The 19774-nt window shown below is 50.4% G+C and overlaps 1 protein-coding gene across 1 annotated transcript in view; it reads right to left on the bottom strand.

Annotated features, from left to right (window-relative positions):
• Positions 1–1062: 1062 nt before the first annotated feature.
• The window catches only part of WNT6 (Wnt family member 6), a 41700-nt gene continuing 22988 nt past the window's right edge, over positions 1063–19774 (bottom strand). Inside the window, exons 2-4 of the mRNA XM_056850854.1 lie at positions 7521–7741; positions 4134–4438; positions 1063–1561 (exon numbers count right to left, since the gene is read on the bottom strand). Coding sequence (XP_056706832.1) covers positions 1100–1561; positions 4134–4438; positions 7521–7741 — 988 coding nt within the window. The 3' untranslated portion in view covers positions 1063–1099. The remainder of the gene's footprint in view (positions 1562–4133; positions 4439–7520; positions 7742–19774) is intronic.

Raw genomic sequence — 19774 nt, 5'->3', positions numbered from 1 at the left:
GAGTGGCCTGGCCAAGCAGCACACAATTCTGACAGGATACAAGGACTTGGATTTATTTTCCAATCAGCTGTTGCTAATTATGCCCCTTAACCGCCCCCCCCCCCAGTGTTCCTGGAGTCAACCTTATCTAGAAGTACAAGCTGTTCTGTGCTAATTCCTTCTACAATGCAGTGACACTTATTCGTTTTATGCAAAGGGAAATCCTCTGGAAATTCTTAGCAGGCAGCATGATTCCAGGAGAAGAGTGTCAATTCTAAAACCTCCACCATGTCTTTTAGATTTCATTACTCCCTGGTGCCTGGGCACAGGCATTGTGGTGATCTTAGCATAGGATCATTCAGTGGGATAAATTAATGCTAAGAAAAATCCAACTTGGTACCATCCATTAACCATCTTGATTATTTGAACAACAGAATGGTTAAACTGAGCAATTACGTTATTTGTCTATATGAAATGCACTTGTGAGCACTCCCTTTTGTATTACTGGATAAAGAGGGACACTCATTTAAATAGCTTTATTAATGTAGAAAAAAATTGCAGCTCTAGCTGATGGGAAGCAAAGAAGCAGTGGGAGTGAGCAATCAAGGAATCTCTGCTGTTCTCTCAAACTCAGTAAAGATCCACTAACAGGCATAATACATCCCTCCAGGGAGTCTGTGTGTGACGCATGGTCACAGACCCACATGGGACCAAGCAGTTGGAGCTGAAAATGGGAGAAGGGTGATTCAGGAGACCTTTGCCACCATGAGCGTGCAATGACACAGGAGGAGATGGAGCCACTGGGAGCCACATCTTGGCATGGAATACCAAGGACCTGCCACAGAGGAGGTCTGTAATCAAGGGCTGCATGTGGTGCACTCTGCTGGACCCCAAGCACTTGGACGCAACACATGTTCTGAGGAGACATGAAGGACCTGATCAGTCCCAGGACAATCTGGCAGGCTGTTCTGTAACCCCAGGCCAGATCAGTGTCATGTCCTTGGAGCCATGGCAGCTTGGTTATGCTTCTAGTCTCAAGATTCTGTGGCACGCTGGGTCCATTCTCCATCCCCCCCGCCCACTCTGTGCCATTCCTGTCCAATGTCCTTTTTGCACCCATTCAAATGCACAAACTGAGCTCTTTGCGGACTGTGCATTTCCGGCATTGTACCACACAGCACCAATGAAAGCGGCAAAGGCAATTCTCCTCCAGGAGCAGCGTCTCGTCACGGTGGCCACGCCCACAGCACAGCAAGTCACAGCCACTCACGTCCATGGTAGTGCTGTTGCACACTCGTCCACGTGTGCCCAGGGACCCTGTCTTGCGGTTTGCGACGCAGAAGTCAGGTGAGTCAGCAGAGTAGATGAGGTCCTGCCGATCTGGTGGCTTGATGTTCCGACCCACAGGGATGAGCGTTTTGCCATCGTTGCCTCCCATCACTTTAAAAGCCCCGTTAAAACGTTCAAGCAGGTGGTCGCCCACCTCTCGGAAAGGGGGCATCTTCTTCCAACAGGTGCGTAAGGCACAGGAACCTGAAAGCCCATGGCATTTGCACTCTGTCCGCATGTGGTTCCTCACGGCCTGGAAGGGGAAAAGGAACCACGGATAGAGAAGACACTCACAATGCCAGCAATACTACCGCGTAACAGTGAGGTTAGCAAAAACAAAACTAGCTCTCACTGTAACTACTTACTCTGAACTAAAGCTGAGAGTAGGTGACAGGAGGCTTATTCTGAGCCTCAGATGGGGAAGACCAACAGAATTCCGATCCAAAATGTGACAAGATTCCCTTTCTCCAACTACTACTACAACTCATAAGTGAGGCATCACATAGGACCCTTGGGATCTGATGAAATGTTGTTGAGGAAATATGCTCAGTGCTCATAGAAAACTGTGTTTAGTACTAAAGGGAAACAGCAGCTAAGTTCTTAACAAAAATGCTTCAGTGGATCCCCTAAGTAAAGCAGATGTTGTCCACTGTCTTAGATCAGAGATGTCCATCTGGCAGACTGCAAGACACCTCTGGTCCAACAACCAATATTAGTCCACCCAAATTTTAATTCTGGTATGATAAAAATATTTTCCTCATTTCACTTGTGAGGAAAAGCTGCAAAGGGTTTCCATGTGCATTTTATATAAACTTGATTGTATTGTTATCTCATGCATGTCCTAGAAAAGCCAAAAAAAAAAAAAAACCACCATCAATTTTCTTCTTTGGGAAATTTTTCTTATTTTGGGAAATAGCCTTCCCAGCTATGAATGTATCCCATGGGCTCCATACTTGGAAGACTTACTAGATGATGCCAACTTTATTATAGAGCCCAACAACATCTGTGAGGAAGACAGATTATTCTGACCTTCAGGCAGGCACCAGGAGAATATAATGCCCCCCCCCCCCAAAGAATATAAACACGGAAGGGCTCTGATTGGTCTCCTCTCTCCTGGACAGAACCTGCCATTTATGTGTTGCCAAAAAGGCTCGAAAGTGTATTCTGCCAGAGTGTTCAAAGCCCTTCATATCAAGTGCATCAGAAATGGTTAAAGCAGAACTATATTATTCGCAAATAGCAGGCTAAGATAGTCATTTGCCTTCAGTTTACTAGGTGAGCTTGCAGCTAGAGAAAATTTGAAACTCTTCCTGGCATTGCTGGAACGTAACTGTTCTACCACATGAGTTCATCTGTTCGTTAGCTCTCTAACCATCCCCTCTGGCCTTGTTTACTTATCTACACTATTATCATTTGATTAAATGGAAGTGATGGCTATGTTGGGGATCATGCAATCTCCTTGTTCTGCCAGCCAGTAAAGTTTTGATGGTGATCCAGGATGAGCCCCAGGAGAGACTGTGGGGGTGTAAAAGATAGGCAGAGGCAGGAGGTACCTGATCCTGATGGCAAGCAATAGAGGCAGGGGGAATGAGAAATCAGGCCTGCCAGAGAAGCATGCTGTGGTTACGGGGCCTCCAGGGATAAACAGAGATGAGCTAGCCAGAGGGAAGGAAAAGACAAGGGAGATGATACATAAAATCCTACAGGGGACCGCACGGGGCCTCCGGTATTTTAGAGCCATTGAGGATTACAGCCGAAGGAAGAGGAGGAGCTGCAGACCTAAGCAAGGATGAGAACTGAGAAGGAGGGCTCTTGGGAATCAGTTGGCAATTTGATGTGTAGAATTTCATAGAAAAGCTAGGTTAGGATGCTCTGGCTAAAAAGTAGCCCTTCATTTCCCTATCTCTCTCTCTCCAGATTGTTCTACTACAAACATTATATCTGTGAGCCGTAATAGGGAAGGGAGGCCCAGCAAAGCAGGGATCCTTGGCAGTGACCCCTGTGCCCCGTTTGACCACCTACTAGCCTACAGTGGTGTTCTGTATGGAAACGGGGGCTCAGTGGTACAGCATCTGCTTTGCATACCGAAGGTCCCAGGTTCAATCCATTCCTCGGCATCTCCGCTTATAAAGGCTCAAGATGTGAGAGACGTCTCCCAAAGACCCTGAAGAGCCCCTGCCTGTCTGAGTAGAAATGCTGCTTTGCATGGACCCGGACGGTCCGACTGGGTATCAGGCAGCTTCATGCGTTCCTCTACACCTGGTGGCAGTGAAGCCCTCGCCCCAGCCTAGGCACGGTGTGCAGTTCGGGCACGTGAGATGACAGCCACAGCAGCCCGGTCCACCCGGGTCCAGCTCTGCCTGGCCGAGCGGGAGAAGCACCGGGCCGAGAGGAGAGCGGCCAGGGGCCGGGCCGGGCCACGGGTGCGGGAACTGCGGCAAAGGGGGCCCAGGGCCGTCTGTTCTGGGGAAGGGACCGTGCGAGGGAGGGATCGCGCCGCACGCCTGAGCCAGCCATGCCGGTGCAAGCGACGGGAGGCCGTGCGGCTTCATGCATAGGGAAGGAGGCCAGGGAGGCGCATGCAGCAGAAGCGGTGGTCCAATCGGGGGAGGCAAAAGGGGAGGCGAGGGGAGGGGCGGCCGTCTCCCCGTTCCCCCGTGGGAAAACTTTCTGCCGAGAAAAGGTCAGAGCCCCTCAGGCAGGAAAGCGGCGGCCACGTGCTGGACCGCGCAGGCGAGGGGTTCCGAAGCAGCGGGCGGCCCGGGCTGGCGGCGCGTGCGGGACGGGGCCGCGGGGACGGGGCCGCGCGGGGGGGGGTCCCTTACCAGGCGTCCGGCTTCGTTGTTGTGCAGGTCGACGAGGCTGCGGATGTCGCTCCTGCCGCGCTTGCGCCGGGCGTCCATGAACTGGCGCGACTTCTGGTCGCCGAAGGCCACGTCGTCCCCGCAGCCGCCCCACTCCCAGGCGGCGCCCTCGGGCCCCGCGGCAGGGGGCGGCGGGCGGCCCGCCCGGGGGCCGCGGGGGGCCTCGCAGCCGCACTGCAGCAGCTCGCCCAGGCTGCAGGCGCGCGTGACGGCGTGGCTCACCCCCGCCGCCGTGATGGCCGAGACGAAGGCCGCCTCCCGGATGTCTGCGCGGGGAGAGGGAGACAAGCAAGGGGCCACAGGGTCACGCCGCCGGCAGGGGGGGGCGGGCCAGCCCCCCAAGCCCGCCGCTCCCCAACGCGCCCCGTCTGTCCGGGCGGGGGGCGGGCGGCCGCAGGGGGCACCAGGGCTCGGCCCCTGCAGCCAGCCTGGCCCCGCGCCTCTCTTCCCCGCCGGCAACCCCCGGCTGCTCGGCGGAGGGGTCGCCAGAGACGGGGCGGGGGGCTGCCGGGCCTCCCCCTCCGCCCCCCCCCCGCCGGGGGCCATTCCCGTCTCGGCGGGGAAGAGGCGTCCGCCCGAGGGCCCCGCGCCGCCTCTGCCCGCTCCGCCGCGCCGGGACGGCCCGGACCCCGCCCGTGCCGCCGGGGGGCTTCCCGGCTCGGGCTGGGGCCCGGGAGAGAGAGGCTGCGCTGGGCTGGGCGAGGGCCGAGCTGGCTGGCGAGGCCGCCGGCCGCTGGCCCGGCCCCTCCCCGGCTGGGCTCCCCAGCGGCCCCGCAAAGTGGACCCTCCTGGTGCCTGGCGACGAGGCTGGGCATCCTCGCCTGGGCACAGGCCCAAGCCCGCTGGCAGCGCCGGGGCCGGTGGGGAGGGTCAAAGGAGGAGAAGGGCGTCCGCCGCCTTGGGCTCCCATTGGGGAGAAGGGGGGGGGTACCAACGAAGGGAACAAACACAGCCATACTGCCGGTCAAAGGGGCCTCCCCCCCCTTTGCCCTCTTGAACCCCCTCCTCCGCCCCCCTCCCTTCGATCTGAGAGAAGGCTAAGGACAGGCAGGGCCCGCTGGGATGGCCGGGCGCTCCCCGGGAGGGAGGGGGTTATTTATGACCCTGCCCTACTCGGTCAGGTTGTCGAGAAGCCCGGAGGAGGAAAAGCTGGAGGGACGTGTCGGAGCAGAGTCGTCGGTGGGGAGCGGGGGAGGGGGAGGGGCAGTCCATCCCCCCCAGACACGGGGGCCGGCTCGGGCTACTGTGCTGTCTGGGAGCATCTGCAATTGCTTCAGTGCAAGGGCAGGGAGACCTGTCACAGCAGCCGACCTTCCGCCTGGGGCAAAAACCTGGCCCTCCCCAGGGCCCCAGCAGCGACCCCCGCCCTGCCTGTTGCTGGGCCTTCTGGGGAACACAGCAAAACCCCCAGGGAGGGGGAAGCAGGTCCTTCGCTTGCCGGCAAGGGCAGCCATAGCTGGGCTCCCCTGACGAAGAGTCAAGCGGGGATTCTCCCCATGCCCAGCTTTTCAGTGACACGTTTGACGGTTTTGCTTTCTCCCTCCCACTGACAGAGGGGCCGCTTGCAAATTGGCTGAGCGCCCTTCATTTAGCGACAGGTTGACACTCTCTTTTAAAAGGGATACATTCTCGTTTCTGTGGACGTGCTATAAAACATCCCAGACTCAGGCGTATGAGAAGGCTTCTTCACACAATATGTATTTCCAGCATGGAAAACACGTCCGCGTAAGCAGCAGAAAGCCCACCCGTAGACCACCACACGTGACGACAGTTCAGGCACGTATGTATATATTCCCTGCATATAGTCATAGGTACATTCATGCAGCCATTACAAATGATCGTCTACGTGCAGGTTGCCTTTTATTTCCCATGCAGAAGTACACTCTGAGGAATGGGGGACGTGGTGTTCAAGTGGCATGTGAAGTTGGTGTTCCATAGTTTTAACTCTGCACATGGGCTTGCAATCCAACTGAGCATTTATTGGGAGCAGAACAATTTCTGCCCATGGTGCATGATTCCCTCCCATTGTAGCTCAAAATGCCCCCGATGCTGCTGCTAGGAAGTGGGGAACCCTGAGGAACAGAATTTCAGGAGGCATTTTGGGCTTCAGCGGAGGGGGAAGGTGAGAAAGTCACGCTCCATGGGTGAAAATTGTTCCATCTGCAAATACTCTGTTGGATCTAAGCGGTGTAATTTGACACTAAAGGGCAGCTGTGGAGGGGCTGATTTAGATTGGGGTTGGCACACTAGAGAAAAAAGAATTCACTCTCCTGTATAACATATACCTGATCAAAAATGACCCCCCCCCCAAAAAAAATGCTTTGAGCGCCAGGAAGGAAATGTGATGGACACAATATAGGTTCCGGTCTTTTTTTTTTCTCCTATTGGAGTTCAAAGCAGGGGTGGCCTTTTAATAGTAGATATGGCACGTGGTGGGTGGAGAGTGCCGTCAAATCACAGCTGACTTATGGTGACCCCCTGAGGTTTCAAGGCAAGAGAATAGGGAATCAAGCCTGGTTCTCCAGATTAGAGTCTGCCTCTCTTAACTATACCATGCACACAGATATAGCAAGGGAGAGGGTTAACTCCTTCCCCATAAATAATTTTAGGGTCGAATCACACATCCAGAGTTCCAGTCATTGAATCTTAGCATCATATGTTGTTTGGGAGAGCAAAAACACATTGGGCATTTGTAGCTGAGCCTTGGTGCTTTTCAAAGAGGAACAGCAAGAAAAATTGCAATCAGGCACAGACAGAGCAACAGGCAGATAAAAAGGGCACTTTGGTTTTTTTGTAAATTCTGCTGCCTGGTAGCACAACACAACCAGGCAGTATAAGCCTGCATCTACAGAGGTTTTCAGATCAAATGCAACTGGTACTCTGCCTGCTTTAAAAAAACAACAACTGGGGAAACGTATTTATTATAATGTATTTTGAAAAGCATATATTTACCATGTGTTTTTATAGCTTTATTTAAGTCATTTAAAACCCTGTAATCCAAATTAGTATTTATGAGAGCTTCAACTCAGATTAACAGATTTAAATTCTATAATTTCTTGAGCATTAAATTTGGAAGTTTTCTTTGTGCACCAAATGTTAAATTATAGCTATGCTACTAAACATACCACAAGCTTTGATTAACAGGAGCCTTAACCCCCCCCCCTTTCCCACCCCACATGTATCATGAACAAACCTTCCACGGGCACCGCAAATCTCCCTTTGGCTGAGGAGATTTCCCTCTACCAGTCACATCCCCTGAGCTGGGGCGACACCTTTTCCCCTCTGCTCTTCATGAGAGCATCCCAAAGGGTGAACTTCCCAAGCAGCAACCGAAATTGCTCTGCTTACCCTGCTGCAGGATCTTTCCAAAATATTTGCTGTGGCTGGTGCAGTTCCAGCGGCGGAAGCGGAACTGATGTTGGCATTCGCGCACACCCAGTCTGGCACCCTTGGCAACCTCCTGCACTATCTCGGGCTCTGTCTGGCACAGTTCAGCCTGCTTCCCAGCCAGTCGCTTGGTCTTGCGGCAGATGCTGTTGGGATCCATGACCAATGGGCTGCCCACTGCCCTGGAGAGGTTGGAGAGAAAAAAGAGAAGGGAACACTCTAGCAAAGAAATAGTCAGGGCTCAAAGAAGCCTCAGGTATCTGCAAGGCAGGTTTAATGGTGAAATCAACAACTGAATCCATATTAGGCCACTTCTGGATGTTTTGACTCAAATTGAGACTGGGTTTTCCCCCCTCTTTGGGCTGTGCATTGTCATCCCACATAACATGTTACTCAGAAGCTGTTCCAAGAGCCATTCTGCATATTAGAATCAAATAGTTGTTCAAGCTAGAAGAATTTAGGACTGCACTTCAGATTGCAAGTCATAATTTTAATGCACTCATGTATAACAGAATCCTTACACATAAAACATGCAGTGACAAAGCTACACAAAACCTTTCCCCCTGGTTTTGCACATGCACAAAGTTGTTTTTAACTGTGAGGCATTTGTAAATATCATCCCTCCTCTTGCAGCCTGAAGTCATGTAGCCTAAAACTCTGAGATTATACAATCTCACTAGCACTTTATTCTAAATGACTTGTAACATCATCATCAGCATTGCCATGAACAATGTGCATTCTGGGAAAATCATCTCCCTTTGATTCGGGGGAGGGAGAACCTAGTGCAAAACAGAGAAAGAGGCTAAACTTTTTTCTTTGTGGGAGAAGAACTGAGTGACCTTGTAAAATGATAAACGCCAGAAAACAAGCCCTGGGTTGATTCCAGTTTTCCTCCCTGGCTTCCAGATGACTCTCGGTACAGGAGTTTTCACTGGCTTCACCAAGGGGATGTGTCATCAACTTTTGGAGAGACTAATCTCAGGCTGTGCCCCATGTCACTCTAGAATCGAGGGGGGGGATTCTCTTGAGTGAAATTTATAAAAATTGTTTCATGCCACATAACATGGAATCCTAGTAGAATCTGAAATCATAAACCCTATCTAGATGATCTCAACTTTCATTTCTTTAAAAATGAGCACTTTTTTGCCTTCCTGGTAATGGAGAAAAGCTTGAAAACATGCCCACTGTATCTGCTAAATTTCAGAAAAGAGGGAGAGGGCCCATGGTGAAGTTAGCCTATTGCTCAGAGGGAGAAGTACTTCCGCTTTTTGCAGGCTCCATTGTCCCTCTCAAGATCCTTTAGTCTCTTGACTTCTGCTACCATCATATTTACTGCCCCTCAAAGACCCAGGCAGCTCTTTCCTTCTACCAGACACATCCACACATTACACATTTTGCAAACTAACAAATTTTAGGCATTTGAGAAGGCTATAAATTGGAAGCAGATGGGACAATATTCAGGAAGGCAAGACCCTTTATAAAAAAAAAAAACCCATGAATCTTCTGTGCCTATTTTTCTATCATTCTTTATTTGATGGTAAGTGACTTGACAGTGTGATGTCTGACTGTACATGTTACTAGCAGGTAACCCACAACCCCTTAGCATCCAGACAAGAGCCATCCTATTTTGATGCCCAGAGGGTGGACTAAATGGGTCATGCTCCACAGGGGGGTTTCCCACTCTGAATCTGCCTCTCTTGTTGATTGAGTGGACACAGAATGGCACCTCACTGTTTAGCAGTGAGAGTTACAGGAAATGAAAGGTCCCATTCCTATTATGTTTTGGAGGCAGTTTTGTCAAGCAGATGAGTCAGAGAGAGGCTGAACTGGGGGATTCCCAGCAAGGGCTCAACCAAGCATTGAATCCCACAGCTTGGTAGCCCAGGAAAAAATCCTGAGATGGGGCTGCTCAAGAGTACTGGTATAGAAAGATCTATGTGCATGGATGCACTTCTGGGGCCATGCCTGCACCTGTGGATTTCTATGAGTCATAGTGGCAGAGCTGTGCATCCTACCTGTCCTGTCTACAAGGTAAAGGTTGTCCCTTGTGCAAGCACCAAGTCATTACAGAGCAATAGGATGACGTCACATCACAACGTTTACTAGGCAGACTATGTTTACAGGGTGATTTGCCATTGCCTTCCCCAGTCATCCACACTTTACCCCCAGCAAGCTGGGTACTCATTTTACCAACCTTGGAAGAATGGTTGAATCAACCTTGAGCCAGCTATCTGAAACCAACTTCCAATTTTCGTTGGGATCAAACTCAGATCATGAGCAGACCTTGACCGCAGCTTATCACCCTGTGCCACGGGGGCTCTTCTTGTCTACAAGGCCCTCTGTTATGATCCAGGTATGAGCTACTCCTTTTTTCCATAATAAAGGGGGTACAGAAAAGTGGGGGAGACAGATAGGGGATTTTAACATGTCATTTGTTGTCTCCAGTCCCAGCCTCTGACAAAGCTTTAGTCTTACCCCATTTTTGATCTTAATTTGGTTCATGGATTTCTGTCATTACTATCTTTGCTATATTTACTATACTTAACTTTATAAAAAAAATAGTTGGTCCTTAGTTAACAAACTTGTGATCTCCTTTCTTACTAGTAATTCAATTGTACATATCTATGTTAGTCAATCGTTTAGTATAAAACCACTCTAGCCTGAAAACTGAATGCATTTACAAATTCTCTATTACTGATATCTCTTCTACTACCATATTCCACTCCATTATATACATAATTCAATCATGGAAATCTATCAAACAATGGCTGCCACTTCCGTTCACAGTCTTCCATAGGTTGACTTCTGAGAAGGTGTGTTAGTCTCGACATTGTTGCATAGTCTTGTAACTTTATAATCCATTCGGTTCTCTCTGGTGCAGTTTTTGCTTTCCAGTGTTTTGCAAACACAATTCTGGCCGCGGCAACTGCATAATGGAATAATCCTATATGGGTGGACTTGATCTGTACTGGTGCCATCCCAAGCAGCATGTTTTTGGCATTTAATTCAAATTTGACACATAACATGTCTTGGATTTCTTTGTGTATCCCCTTCCCAATATTTTTGGGCTTTCCTGCATGTCCACCGCTAGTGAAAAAAAGGGTTCCTTCTGGACATCTTTTGTAAGTCTTTTGGAGCAAGGTACCACCCATAGAACATCTGTACCAGTTTTCTTTTGTTGCCTGCAGGTATGAGCTACTGTTCTGCATCACCCTGGTGGGGCAAAAGCTGAGGAGTGGGATGTGATACAAAAATGCACAACCTCACTGTAGCAAATAACAATTAGATCTGAATACAAATGCAATTTCACAGTTGATGAACAGACTATTAATAGAAGCATCACAAAATCACCTCAATTAAATGCTGTATTAGATATGTATATGCACCACTTGACTATGGTAGAAAGCTTTTCTCCCTGTTGTTTACTTATTGTCTAATTGTGGCTCATTGAAGGTCGGGTGTGTGTCATGGCCACCATCGTCTCATGTTGATAATTATTGCTGTGCTGTGTTCAAAGAGGCACCATTTTCCTTGCAGCCACCTGCACTTTGGAGGCTGAGTACAAGTGAGGGAATCACAACAGTGGTCTCACAGAATAGCTAAAATAAAGAATGGCCCAATGGACACCGTTGTCACCAGCCAGGCTAAGGAGCAAGGAGGACACCGGATGGAAGCACGGTACTGGGGTGTGGGGGGACTGGAATTCAGGGCAGGCCCAGGCAGGCCTGGCCTATTTTAAAGGGTGGCTCCAGCCTATCTAATTATTATTGTCTTGGGGTGACATTTAACCTTTTACTTAGATTAAGTTTTGGAGGGGGTTAGCAACAATTTGGGGGGATTAACAACAATCAATATTTGTTGAATATCTGTGTATTTTTTAAATTTAATTGTATTCAAAATATTGTGTTATGTATAGACCATTAAATATACTTGTCAGGCCTGCCTGCTCTAGTCTCCTGGTGTGGCTATTGGGAACCCTATGAAACAAGTGCTTACAATACTAAAGAGTTATTGGCTCTGCACACACTTCTGGTTCTTGTTTTGTGTTTGTAGCACCTTGTACTAATCTCAATTATGGTAGATTGATAGCAGCGGCCTCATATCTTCTGTGGGGAGCTACCTTCTTCTTGAATTAGAACTGCACCCCTGATTGTATTCTAACCTGAATGTGTTCAAACAGTGGTCTTTTATGCATGGGTACTTTGACTCACATTTGCCTTCAGACTGACTTAGTCATTCCTTGGAGTTATGCATGAGTTTGCCAATTCTCAGAGTTGACCTTGCGCCCACCCCGCACTCTCTCCAGGTCTTCCCGATGCTCTTTTAACCGATTATTAGTTCTTCTCTGAGATCAATCTGCATCAAATCGTCGCCATTACTGTGCATAAGCCAAAGCGTGGGTCTCTCTACCCATACCCCCACACACTCCCATTCTCATGTTTCTTCTCTTCCTCCTCCAGCCAGCCTTTAGCCATCCCCTCCACGAAGCCCTAGGAAGCCATTGATACTGGAGAGGCAAGCAGCCATGTGGCTGCTTACTTCTCCGGGCACCCTCCACTGGTTTTTCCCCCTTTTGACATGATGATATATCATTAATTTGATTAAAATATCATTAAAAATGAAGAGCGAGGTAGCCGAGGCTAAGATTCAGCACTCCCTTGCCCCCCCCCATGGATAACCCATCATCCAAATGTGGGGAGGGGGGAAGGAGCGTTGGATCTGAGCCTCAGCTGCCTCTCTCTTCATTTTTAATTATATTTTAATTGAATTAACGACAAATCATATCAAAAGAAAAAACTAGCAGAGGGCGCCCGGAGAAGTACACAGCCACATGGCTGCTTACCTCTCCAGTCCCTGTTGATTGCAGGTGCTTCCCCACAATCTGAGTCCGGTGCTTCCCCACAATCTCCGATCATGGGGGATGGGAAGCCAACTGCTGGGCTGCCATCCAGGACTCAGCTTAGCTTTCTTTCCCCTGCATATGCTCTGTGATCATAGGGGAGGGGTAGCTGAGCCCCGGGCTGCAACACTGGCTTTTCTTTGTTTCGTTTTCTGGTAGTACTTGGGTTGTAAAATGGCCGCTCACCAGGGGCAGAGGGGAGCTGGTTGGGTTGTTGGTGGTGACATTTTTCTAACAATAAACACTACAGCCAATTACAAAGCAGTGTTTTCAAGGGGGAGGGGACTCAGACGCTCCGGATTTCTGCTGGTGATTCTGCAATACTCCTGATACTCCAGGAATTTCTTCAAGGCAAACAACCACCATGCATAGGATTTTGAGAATTAGGATCAGAAAAGTGTAGGTCAAGACAGCATCAGGCCCAAGGTTAAATTCCCATGCATAAAAGTGTCACAGATAACACATCCAGTCCTCTTTGAATTCCCTGCCACACTGTGACATCCTGGCCACTGCCTTCAGCCTCACACCCAGTACCTCCCCTCTGACTCCTTGTCCACACAAACTGTCTCCCCTCACTTCTTTGCAGTGGAAGAACAAGATCTGGCCTGCAGACTCCGCAATACGTTGCTGTTTTCTGCATTATACTTCTTCCTTTGTTTGCAGGGGGAAGGGCTGGGCAAACAGCAAACAGTCAATCTCTGGTCTCACTCCATTTTAAAATTTTAATAAATATATACACATACAGAACAAAATATCAACTGCACAACAATACCCAAAAAAAGAACCATACAGTAACTTATTCTAAATATTTCATTTGTTGTATTCTGCATGATGAGCTAAGAAACTCCATGATGAGCTAAGGGAGAAAAAGGAAATGTTCAAGAAATGGAGGCAAGGACATATCTCTAAAGAAGAGTATCTGTGTGTTGCTGGGCACTGTAGGTCAGCCATCAGAAAGGCCAAAGCTCACAGTGAGCTGATGCTGGCCAGGGAGGCTCGCTACAACAAGAAAAGTTTCTTTAGAAATGTGAGGAGCAAACACAAGGGAAAAGAGGCCATGGGCCCACTGTTGGGTGAAAATGGAGAAAGTCTGGCAGAAGACAGAGAGAAAGCAGAAAGGCTCAATGCCTGTTTTGCCTCAGTTTTTTTTTTCCTGAAAAAGAGAACAGACTCAACTAGAGAGGATAGCAGGCAAGCCACAGCATCTGGGCTGCTGGTTGACATGAGCAGAGAGGTAGTTGAGAAGCACCTGGCTGCATTGGATGAGTACAAATCTCCTGGGCCAGAGAGTAGGCACCTGTGAGCACTTGTCCCGTGGTAATCCCACAAACAGCATCCAGAGACAAAGAGTCAAAAGAGAGCTGATTTAATGGAAAACATACAGGTATGCAGAGCTTACAGGTACATTGGCACGAATGGCAATTGGGAGCACGGGGTAGGCCTATAAGGGAAAGTATTAGTCACAACAGGTCAAGGCGGCCCTCCCTACTACTGAGGAGCCGTTCCCACGGGAGATAGCACTGGAACAGGAATTCAGCAGTTAGCAAGTTGGGCCTTGAGAGGCACCTGGTGGAATCGCAACTAAAACAGTCAGAGTCCGACAGGCTGCTTAGAGTTGTGGAAAGCAGGCCTGGCAGCACCCGAGAGTGCTCAAAGAACTTTCTAGAGAGCTTGCAGAGCCTTTGTCCATCATCTTCCAGACCTCTTGGAGGACAGGAGATGTGCCACAAGACTGGAGGAGGGCGAACATCCCCATTTTCAAAAAAGGGAGGAGAGACAACCCAGGAAACTACAGTCCGGTCAGTTTGACATCTATCCCAGGGAAGATACTGGAGCAGATATTAAAGAAACCAATCTGCAAGCATCTGAAGGACAACTTGGTGATCCGGGGAAGTCAGCATGGATTTGTCCCCAACAGGTCCTGCCAGACCAACCTTGTTTCCTTCTTTGATCAAGTGACCAGCTTACTGGATCGAGGGAATGTGGTTGATGTAGTTTACCTGGATTTCAGTAAGGCTTTTGACAGGGTTTCCCATGATGTTCTGATGGGTAAACTAGAGGACTGTGGACTGGACCCTAGGATAGTTGGGTGGATAGGAAACTGGTTGCAGAACCACACTCAAAAGTAGTCGTCAATGGCATTTCATCTGAATGGAGGGAGGTGTCCAGTGGGGTGCCACAAGGTTTGGTTCTGGGCCCGGTGCTTTTCAATATTTTTACAAATGATCGGGATGAGGGGGTGGAGGGACTACTCATTAAATTTGTAGATGACACCAAATTGGGAGGAGCAGCGAACACACCAGGAGATAGAGATAGAATTTAACGAGATCTGAACACACTGGAAAAGTGGGCGGATGTGAACAGGATGCAATTCAAGAAGGATAAGTTCTGCATCTGGGTAACAGATTCTGGGTAATTCTAAAGAGTTCTACATCTGGATAACAGAAATGAAGGACACGCATACTGGATGGGGGATACACTTCTAGGCAGCAGTTTGTGTGAACAGAATCTTGAGGTAGGGGTGGAACGTAAGTCATATATTATCAACCAGTGTGATGCAGCGACAAAAAAAGCGAATGCGATCTTGGGGTGCATCAACAGAGGCATAACATCCAAATCACAAGATGTCATAGTTCTGCTGTACACGGCATTGGTCAGGTTGCACCTGGAGTATTGTGTGCAGTTCTGGAGGCCTCCACTTCAAAAAGGATGTGGACGGAATCGAGCAGGTGCAGACGAGAGCGACAAGGATGATTAGGGGCTAGAGACCAATCCATATGAGGAAAGGCTGAGGGAGTTGGGAATGTTTGGAAGTTGGAAGTTGGGAAGAGGAGGTTGAGGGAGGACATAATTGCTCTCTTTAAGTATTTGAAGGGCTGTCACTTAGGACATTAACTCATGGCTCCTTTGTGCATGCTTTTTTGCATTTGGAACCCAAAAATCAAGCACATGGAGCAAAGGAGCACCCAGCGGGAGCTGCCGCTGCTCTGCACTCCTCCACCTCACTATCCCCGGGTGGAGGGGAGGGGAGGCCAGTGGCGAGTGAAGGCACGGGAGAGGGGGTGAGAGGGTGCAAGGTCCGGTGGGAAGTGGCGTCCCTGCTGCTGATGCCAGAGCCAGTCTCCAGGTGGGGAGTCGACCCGGGCGCTGAAACAAACGGGCAAACTCTTGGAACCGCTGCGAGACTTAGCTATAAATCAGCACAATGCAGCAATGTTAAAACCCGAAAGAGTTGCAGAAGGAGAGTTGTTCACATGCTCGGGCGACAAGTGTGCATGTCGACCTCAGGGATTCACAGCTTTCCCGGGAGAAGTGCCAGACAAAATGGCCATGCGTTTTTGGTCTTAGAGTAGGGCAGGGAGCTGTTCCTGTTGGCAGCAGGGGATAGGACTTGCAATAATGGGTTTAAATTGCGGAAGGAAAGTTACCAGCTGGATATTGGGGGGGGGGGGAGTTTACAGTAAGAGTTGTTCAACAGTGGAATCAGCTACCTAGGGAGGTGGTGAGCTCCCCCTCACTGGCAGTCTTTAAGCAGAGGCTGGACAAGCACTTGTCAGGGATGTTCTAGGCTGATCCTGCATTAAGCAGGGGGTTGGACTAGATGACCTGTATGGCCCCTTCCAATTCTATGATTGGTAGTGTCACATTCATATGATCTCACTAATTTCATACACAGTGACTTAAAGGATCATTTGTATTTTCTGGTTCTTGACAATGTTCACATGTTAAACTATAATTGTCCAAGGTAACCTTTTAAGTGTACAACGTAAATCAAATGTAAGAGTTTTGCAACTGGTTGTCCTAAAGGCCCAGCAAGACACAGGAAAAAATAACAACTGGGTAATAGAGGCGGTGCTAATCCAAGGGCAGAGTATGACGGTGGAGCCACTTACCAGCACATGATAAAGGCTTGGAAGATCTCACCGCTTGGGCTGTCAAAAGCTGAAAATTCTCCATCAGAAGGAAGCCCGAAGGCATAGATTAAGATGAAGAAGATGGGTCTCCATCTTTGGAGGTATGAGGGAGGTGAGTGACAGGTACCCAAGGGGCACAGCCTTGAGTTTACTGCATCCATGGAGACCAAGATGAAGACAGATGCCTCCAGGGCATCACGAGGATTAGAAAGCCAATTCTAAATTCCTCTCATATTTCTGTTGCAATAAATCACCCTGTACAGCCCAACCCATTGAAGGCACAGCAAGTGATGCCTTAAGAGGGAACATGACAGGGCAACAGAGGCAAGAACAAGTTGGCACTAGAATAGGAGCTCAGTTGACCCAATAGGTAAATATGCTGGATACTTGATTCGCATGAGAAGAGCTGCAGGTAATAGGGTGCACAGACGGAGCATTGTATATTTTATGTGTGTGTGTGTGTGTGTGTAAAGTGCTGTCAAGTCGCAGCCGACTTATGTCGACCCCTTTTGGGGGGGGGGGTTTCATGGCAAGAGACTAACAGAGGTGGTTTGCCAGTGCCTTCCTCTGCACAGCAACCCTGGTATTCCTTGGTGGTCTCCCATCCAAATACTAACCAGGGCTGACCCTGCTTAGCTTCTGAGATCTGACGAGATCAGGCTAGCCTGGGCCATCCAGGTCAGGATACACAGAAAAAAAGTTTGAGCACTATGTCAAAAATACTCAAATTTTATCCTGAGGATATCAGATGCAAATTATCTGGCAGGGTATGAGCTTTCGTGAGCCACAGCTCACTTCTTCAGATACAGCTAGAATGTGAATCCATCTGTCTTTAAGCAGAGGAGAGTGAATTCAGACAAGCATGAGTATGTAAATGTTAACAGTATGTAAATGTGAATAGCAGGCGTGACGGGATTAGGTGTGGTATGCAGAAGAGTCTGTGATGTCCAGGGGAGAGATGGGTGTGGAGAAATCAGCATTGGTAATGAGCCATGAATGCAAGGTCTTTATTCAGCCCAGGTAAATGCATTGTCTTTAGTTTGAATATCAACTGTAATTCTCTCCTCTACTTAAAGACAGATGGATTCACATTCTAGCTGTATCTGAAGAAGTGAGCTGCGGCTCACGGAAGCTCATACCCTGCCAGAAAATATTTTTGTTAGTCTTTAAGGTGCTACTGGACTCTTGCTCTTTTCTACTACTGCAGACTAACACGGCTACCCACTGTGAATTGTTAGATGCAAATTATGTGGGACATATGCTGGTGACAAAATAATATATACTTACAGAACTTAGAATGGTAATGGCATGTGGCAATTAATAGTAATAGTCATGGGCAATAAATGGAAGGGTGATAGAAGCTAAATAAGCACCATGGAGAGAGACATTCACCCGTTCAGGGCACTGAAGCTCCTCTCCTTGAGCACTGGGCACCCTGTCCAACCTCCCTCAAAACGTTCAAGCAACATTCAGCAAAACTGGCCAACCATGCTCCCACCCTTTGGGTATGGTAATGGAAACTAGAAGCTCACTTTGTAGAGGGAAGCTACCAGAAAATATTTTTGTTAGTCTTTAAGGTGCTCCTGGACTCTTGCCCTTTTCTACTACTGCAGACAGACTAACACGGCTACCCACTGTGAATTATCTTTGTAGAGAGAAGTGTGTGGTGATCACATTTTTTATCAAACAGGATATAACCCGTGGGCTTGTATTCAGTGGAAATGATCCGTGACTAAAAAGGCCCTTGTTAGGAATGAGAGTGCGCACAGAAGATGGCACAGTTTTGTCAAGAGATGGTCCTGTATCATGTGGTATTCAGTTTGCAGGAGGCCTCTTTGTCAAAAATGAACACGAGGAGCTAAGACAAATCACAGGTCTTCTCCACATCTCGTTTCATGTCTTAGGGCTGAATTCTAGCAATGGACATTGGGGCTGGGCCTAAGTTCTGGTAAGGCCTGGTTCAAATGAAGCCCTCCAGAGGGGACTCCCACGGGGCCCTTAGCCCACTGTGACCCGGGGAGGTGAAGCAGGGCTCCCTGCAAGACATACAGAATGGGGCCAGCAGGGGGCAGTTGCCGGGCAGGAGCCCTGGGGGAGCTGTAGGATTGGCTAGGGGAGAACGGAGAAGAGTTTGGAGGCCCAGAAGCTAGAGTTGCCAACTCCAGGGTGGGAGATTCCTGGAGATTTGCAGGTGGCGCTCGGGGAGGGCATGTTTGGGGTTTGCCGGGGAGCTCCCAAGCAGCCATTTTCTCCAGGGGAGCTGATCTTTGTCGTCTGGACATCAGGTGTCATTCTGAGGGATGTTCAGGGCCCTCCCCTGGAGGTTGGCAACCTTACCAGAGGCCAGCGTGTGCGAGGAAAGTCACCCTTGCCTTGGTTTAGAGTCGAGAGGCACAACGCGGCTGAAAGGGAACCACCGGAGCGCCCGAAGCACCCGAGGACCGCTGGGGAGACTGGCAGGGGCTGGCAGGAGACGGGGCGGGGGGAGGCGAAATCGTTCTGCACACGCTCAGAGCGTCTCTGCTCTTGCCCGGCTCACCCGCCGCCCCCCCCGGGCCTGGGCGTCGCGTCCTGGCGACCTGCCGCTGGCCTGAAGCCCGGCCCAGGGCTTGGGGGGGCGGGGGGGGGGTTGGGCGGGGCCACGCTGTCCTCCTTCGACCAGAAGGCTGAAGCGGCCCCCGGGGCGGCGGATCAAACGCTGAACTGCGGCTCACCCCGCCGAGATCTGACGGGGCCGCGCCCAGCCCAGCCCAGCCAGCCGCCCGCCCGCCCTCCCACGCCGGCCCCGGGGGCGCCAGGCCCCCGCCAGGCGGGGGGGGGGGGTCGGGAACGCAGCCGTGCGGGTGGAAAACGGGGGGGGGGTCATGCAACAGGAAGGTGTCTCCCCACCCCCACCCCCCACCCCCGGGAAGGCGGCGGGGGGCGACAAAGGCTGCCCAAGGGCGGCGGCGGCGGCGAGCCCCAGCAGGCGCTGCCCGAGCAAGGCCGGCTGCAGCTGGCAGCCCCGAGCGCGGCGCCCAGGTGGGCCCCCGCCCCCCACCCCCCGCCCCCCGGACCAGCCAGGCCTTGGGCGAGCCGCACGCGGCCGCCGACGGGCGCGGGCGAAGCTCTTGCGCCGGGGCCGAGGGGCGCTTCCCCAAGCCCGGCCGCCCAGGAACGTCGCCCCGGGACCTCCCTTTAGCCAGAAGGGTCAGCTCTGGAACACGGAAGAGTGTTCTTAGGCGTGTGCAGAGTTCTTTCCCCCGACTAGTGAGCAACTGCCCTCGGCAACGCGCCCCTGAGACTCGAAGGTGCAAATGCTCCGGAAAGATGCCGACTGCTGCGCTCCTTTTAGAAATGCCCCGGTCAGGTTTGCAAACCTAGGCCTGCTCCTGAGCAGTAGACCCCTTCCTTGGGACCCC

The sequence above is a fragment of the Euleptes europaea genome, chromosome 6, assembly GCF_029931775.1.
Source record: "Euleptes europaea isolate rEulEur1 chromosome 6, rEulEur1.hap1, whole genome shotgun sequence".
Classification (NCBI taxonomy): Eukaryota; Metazoa; Chordata; class Lepidosauria; order Squamata; family Sphaerodactylidae; genus Euleptes; species Euleptes europaea.
This window is presented reverse-complemented; position numbering and strand designations above follow the sequence as displayed.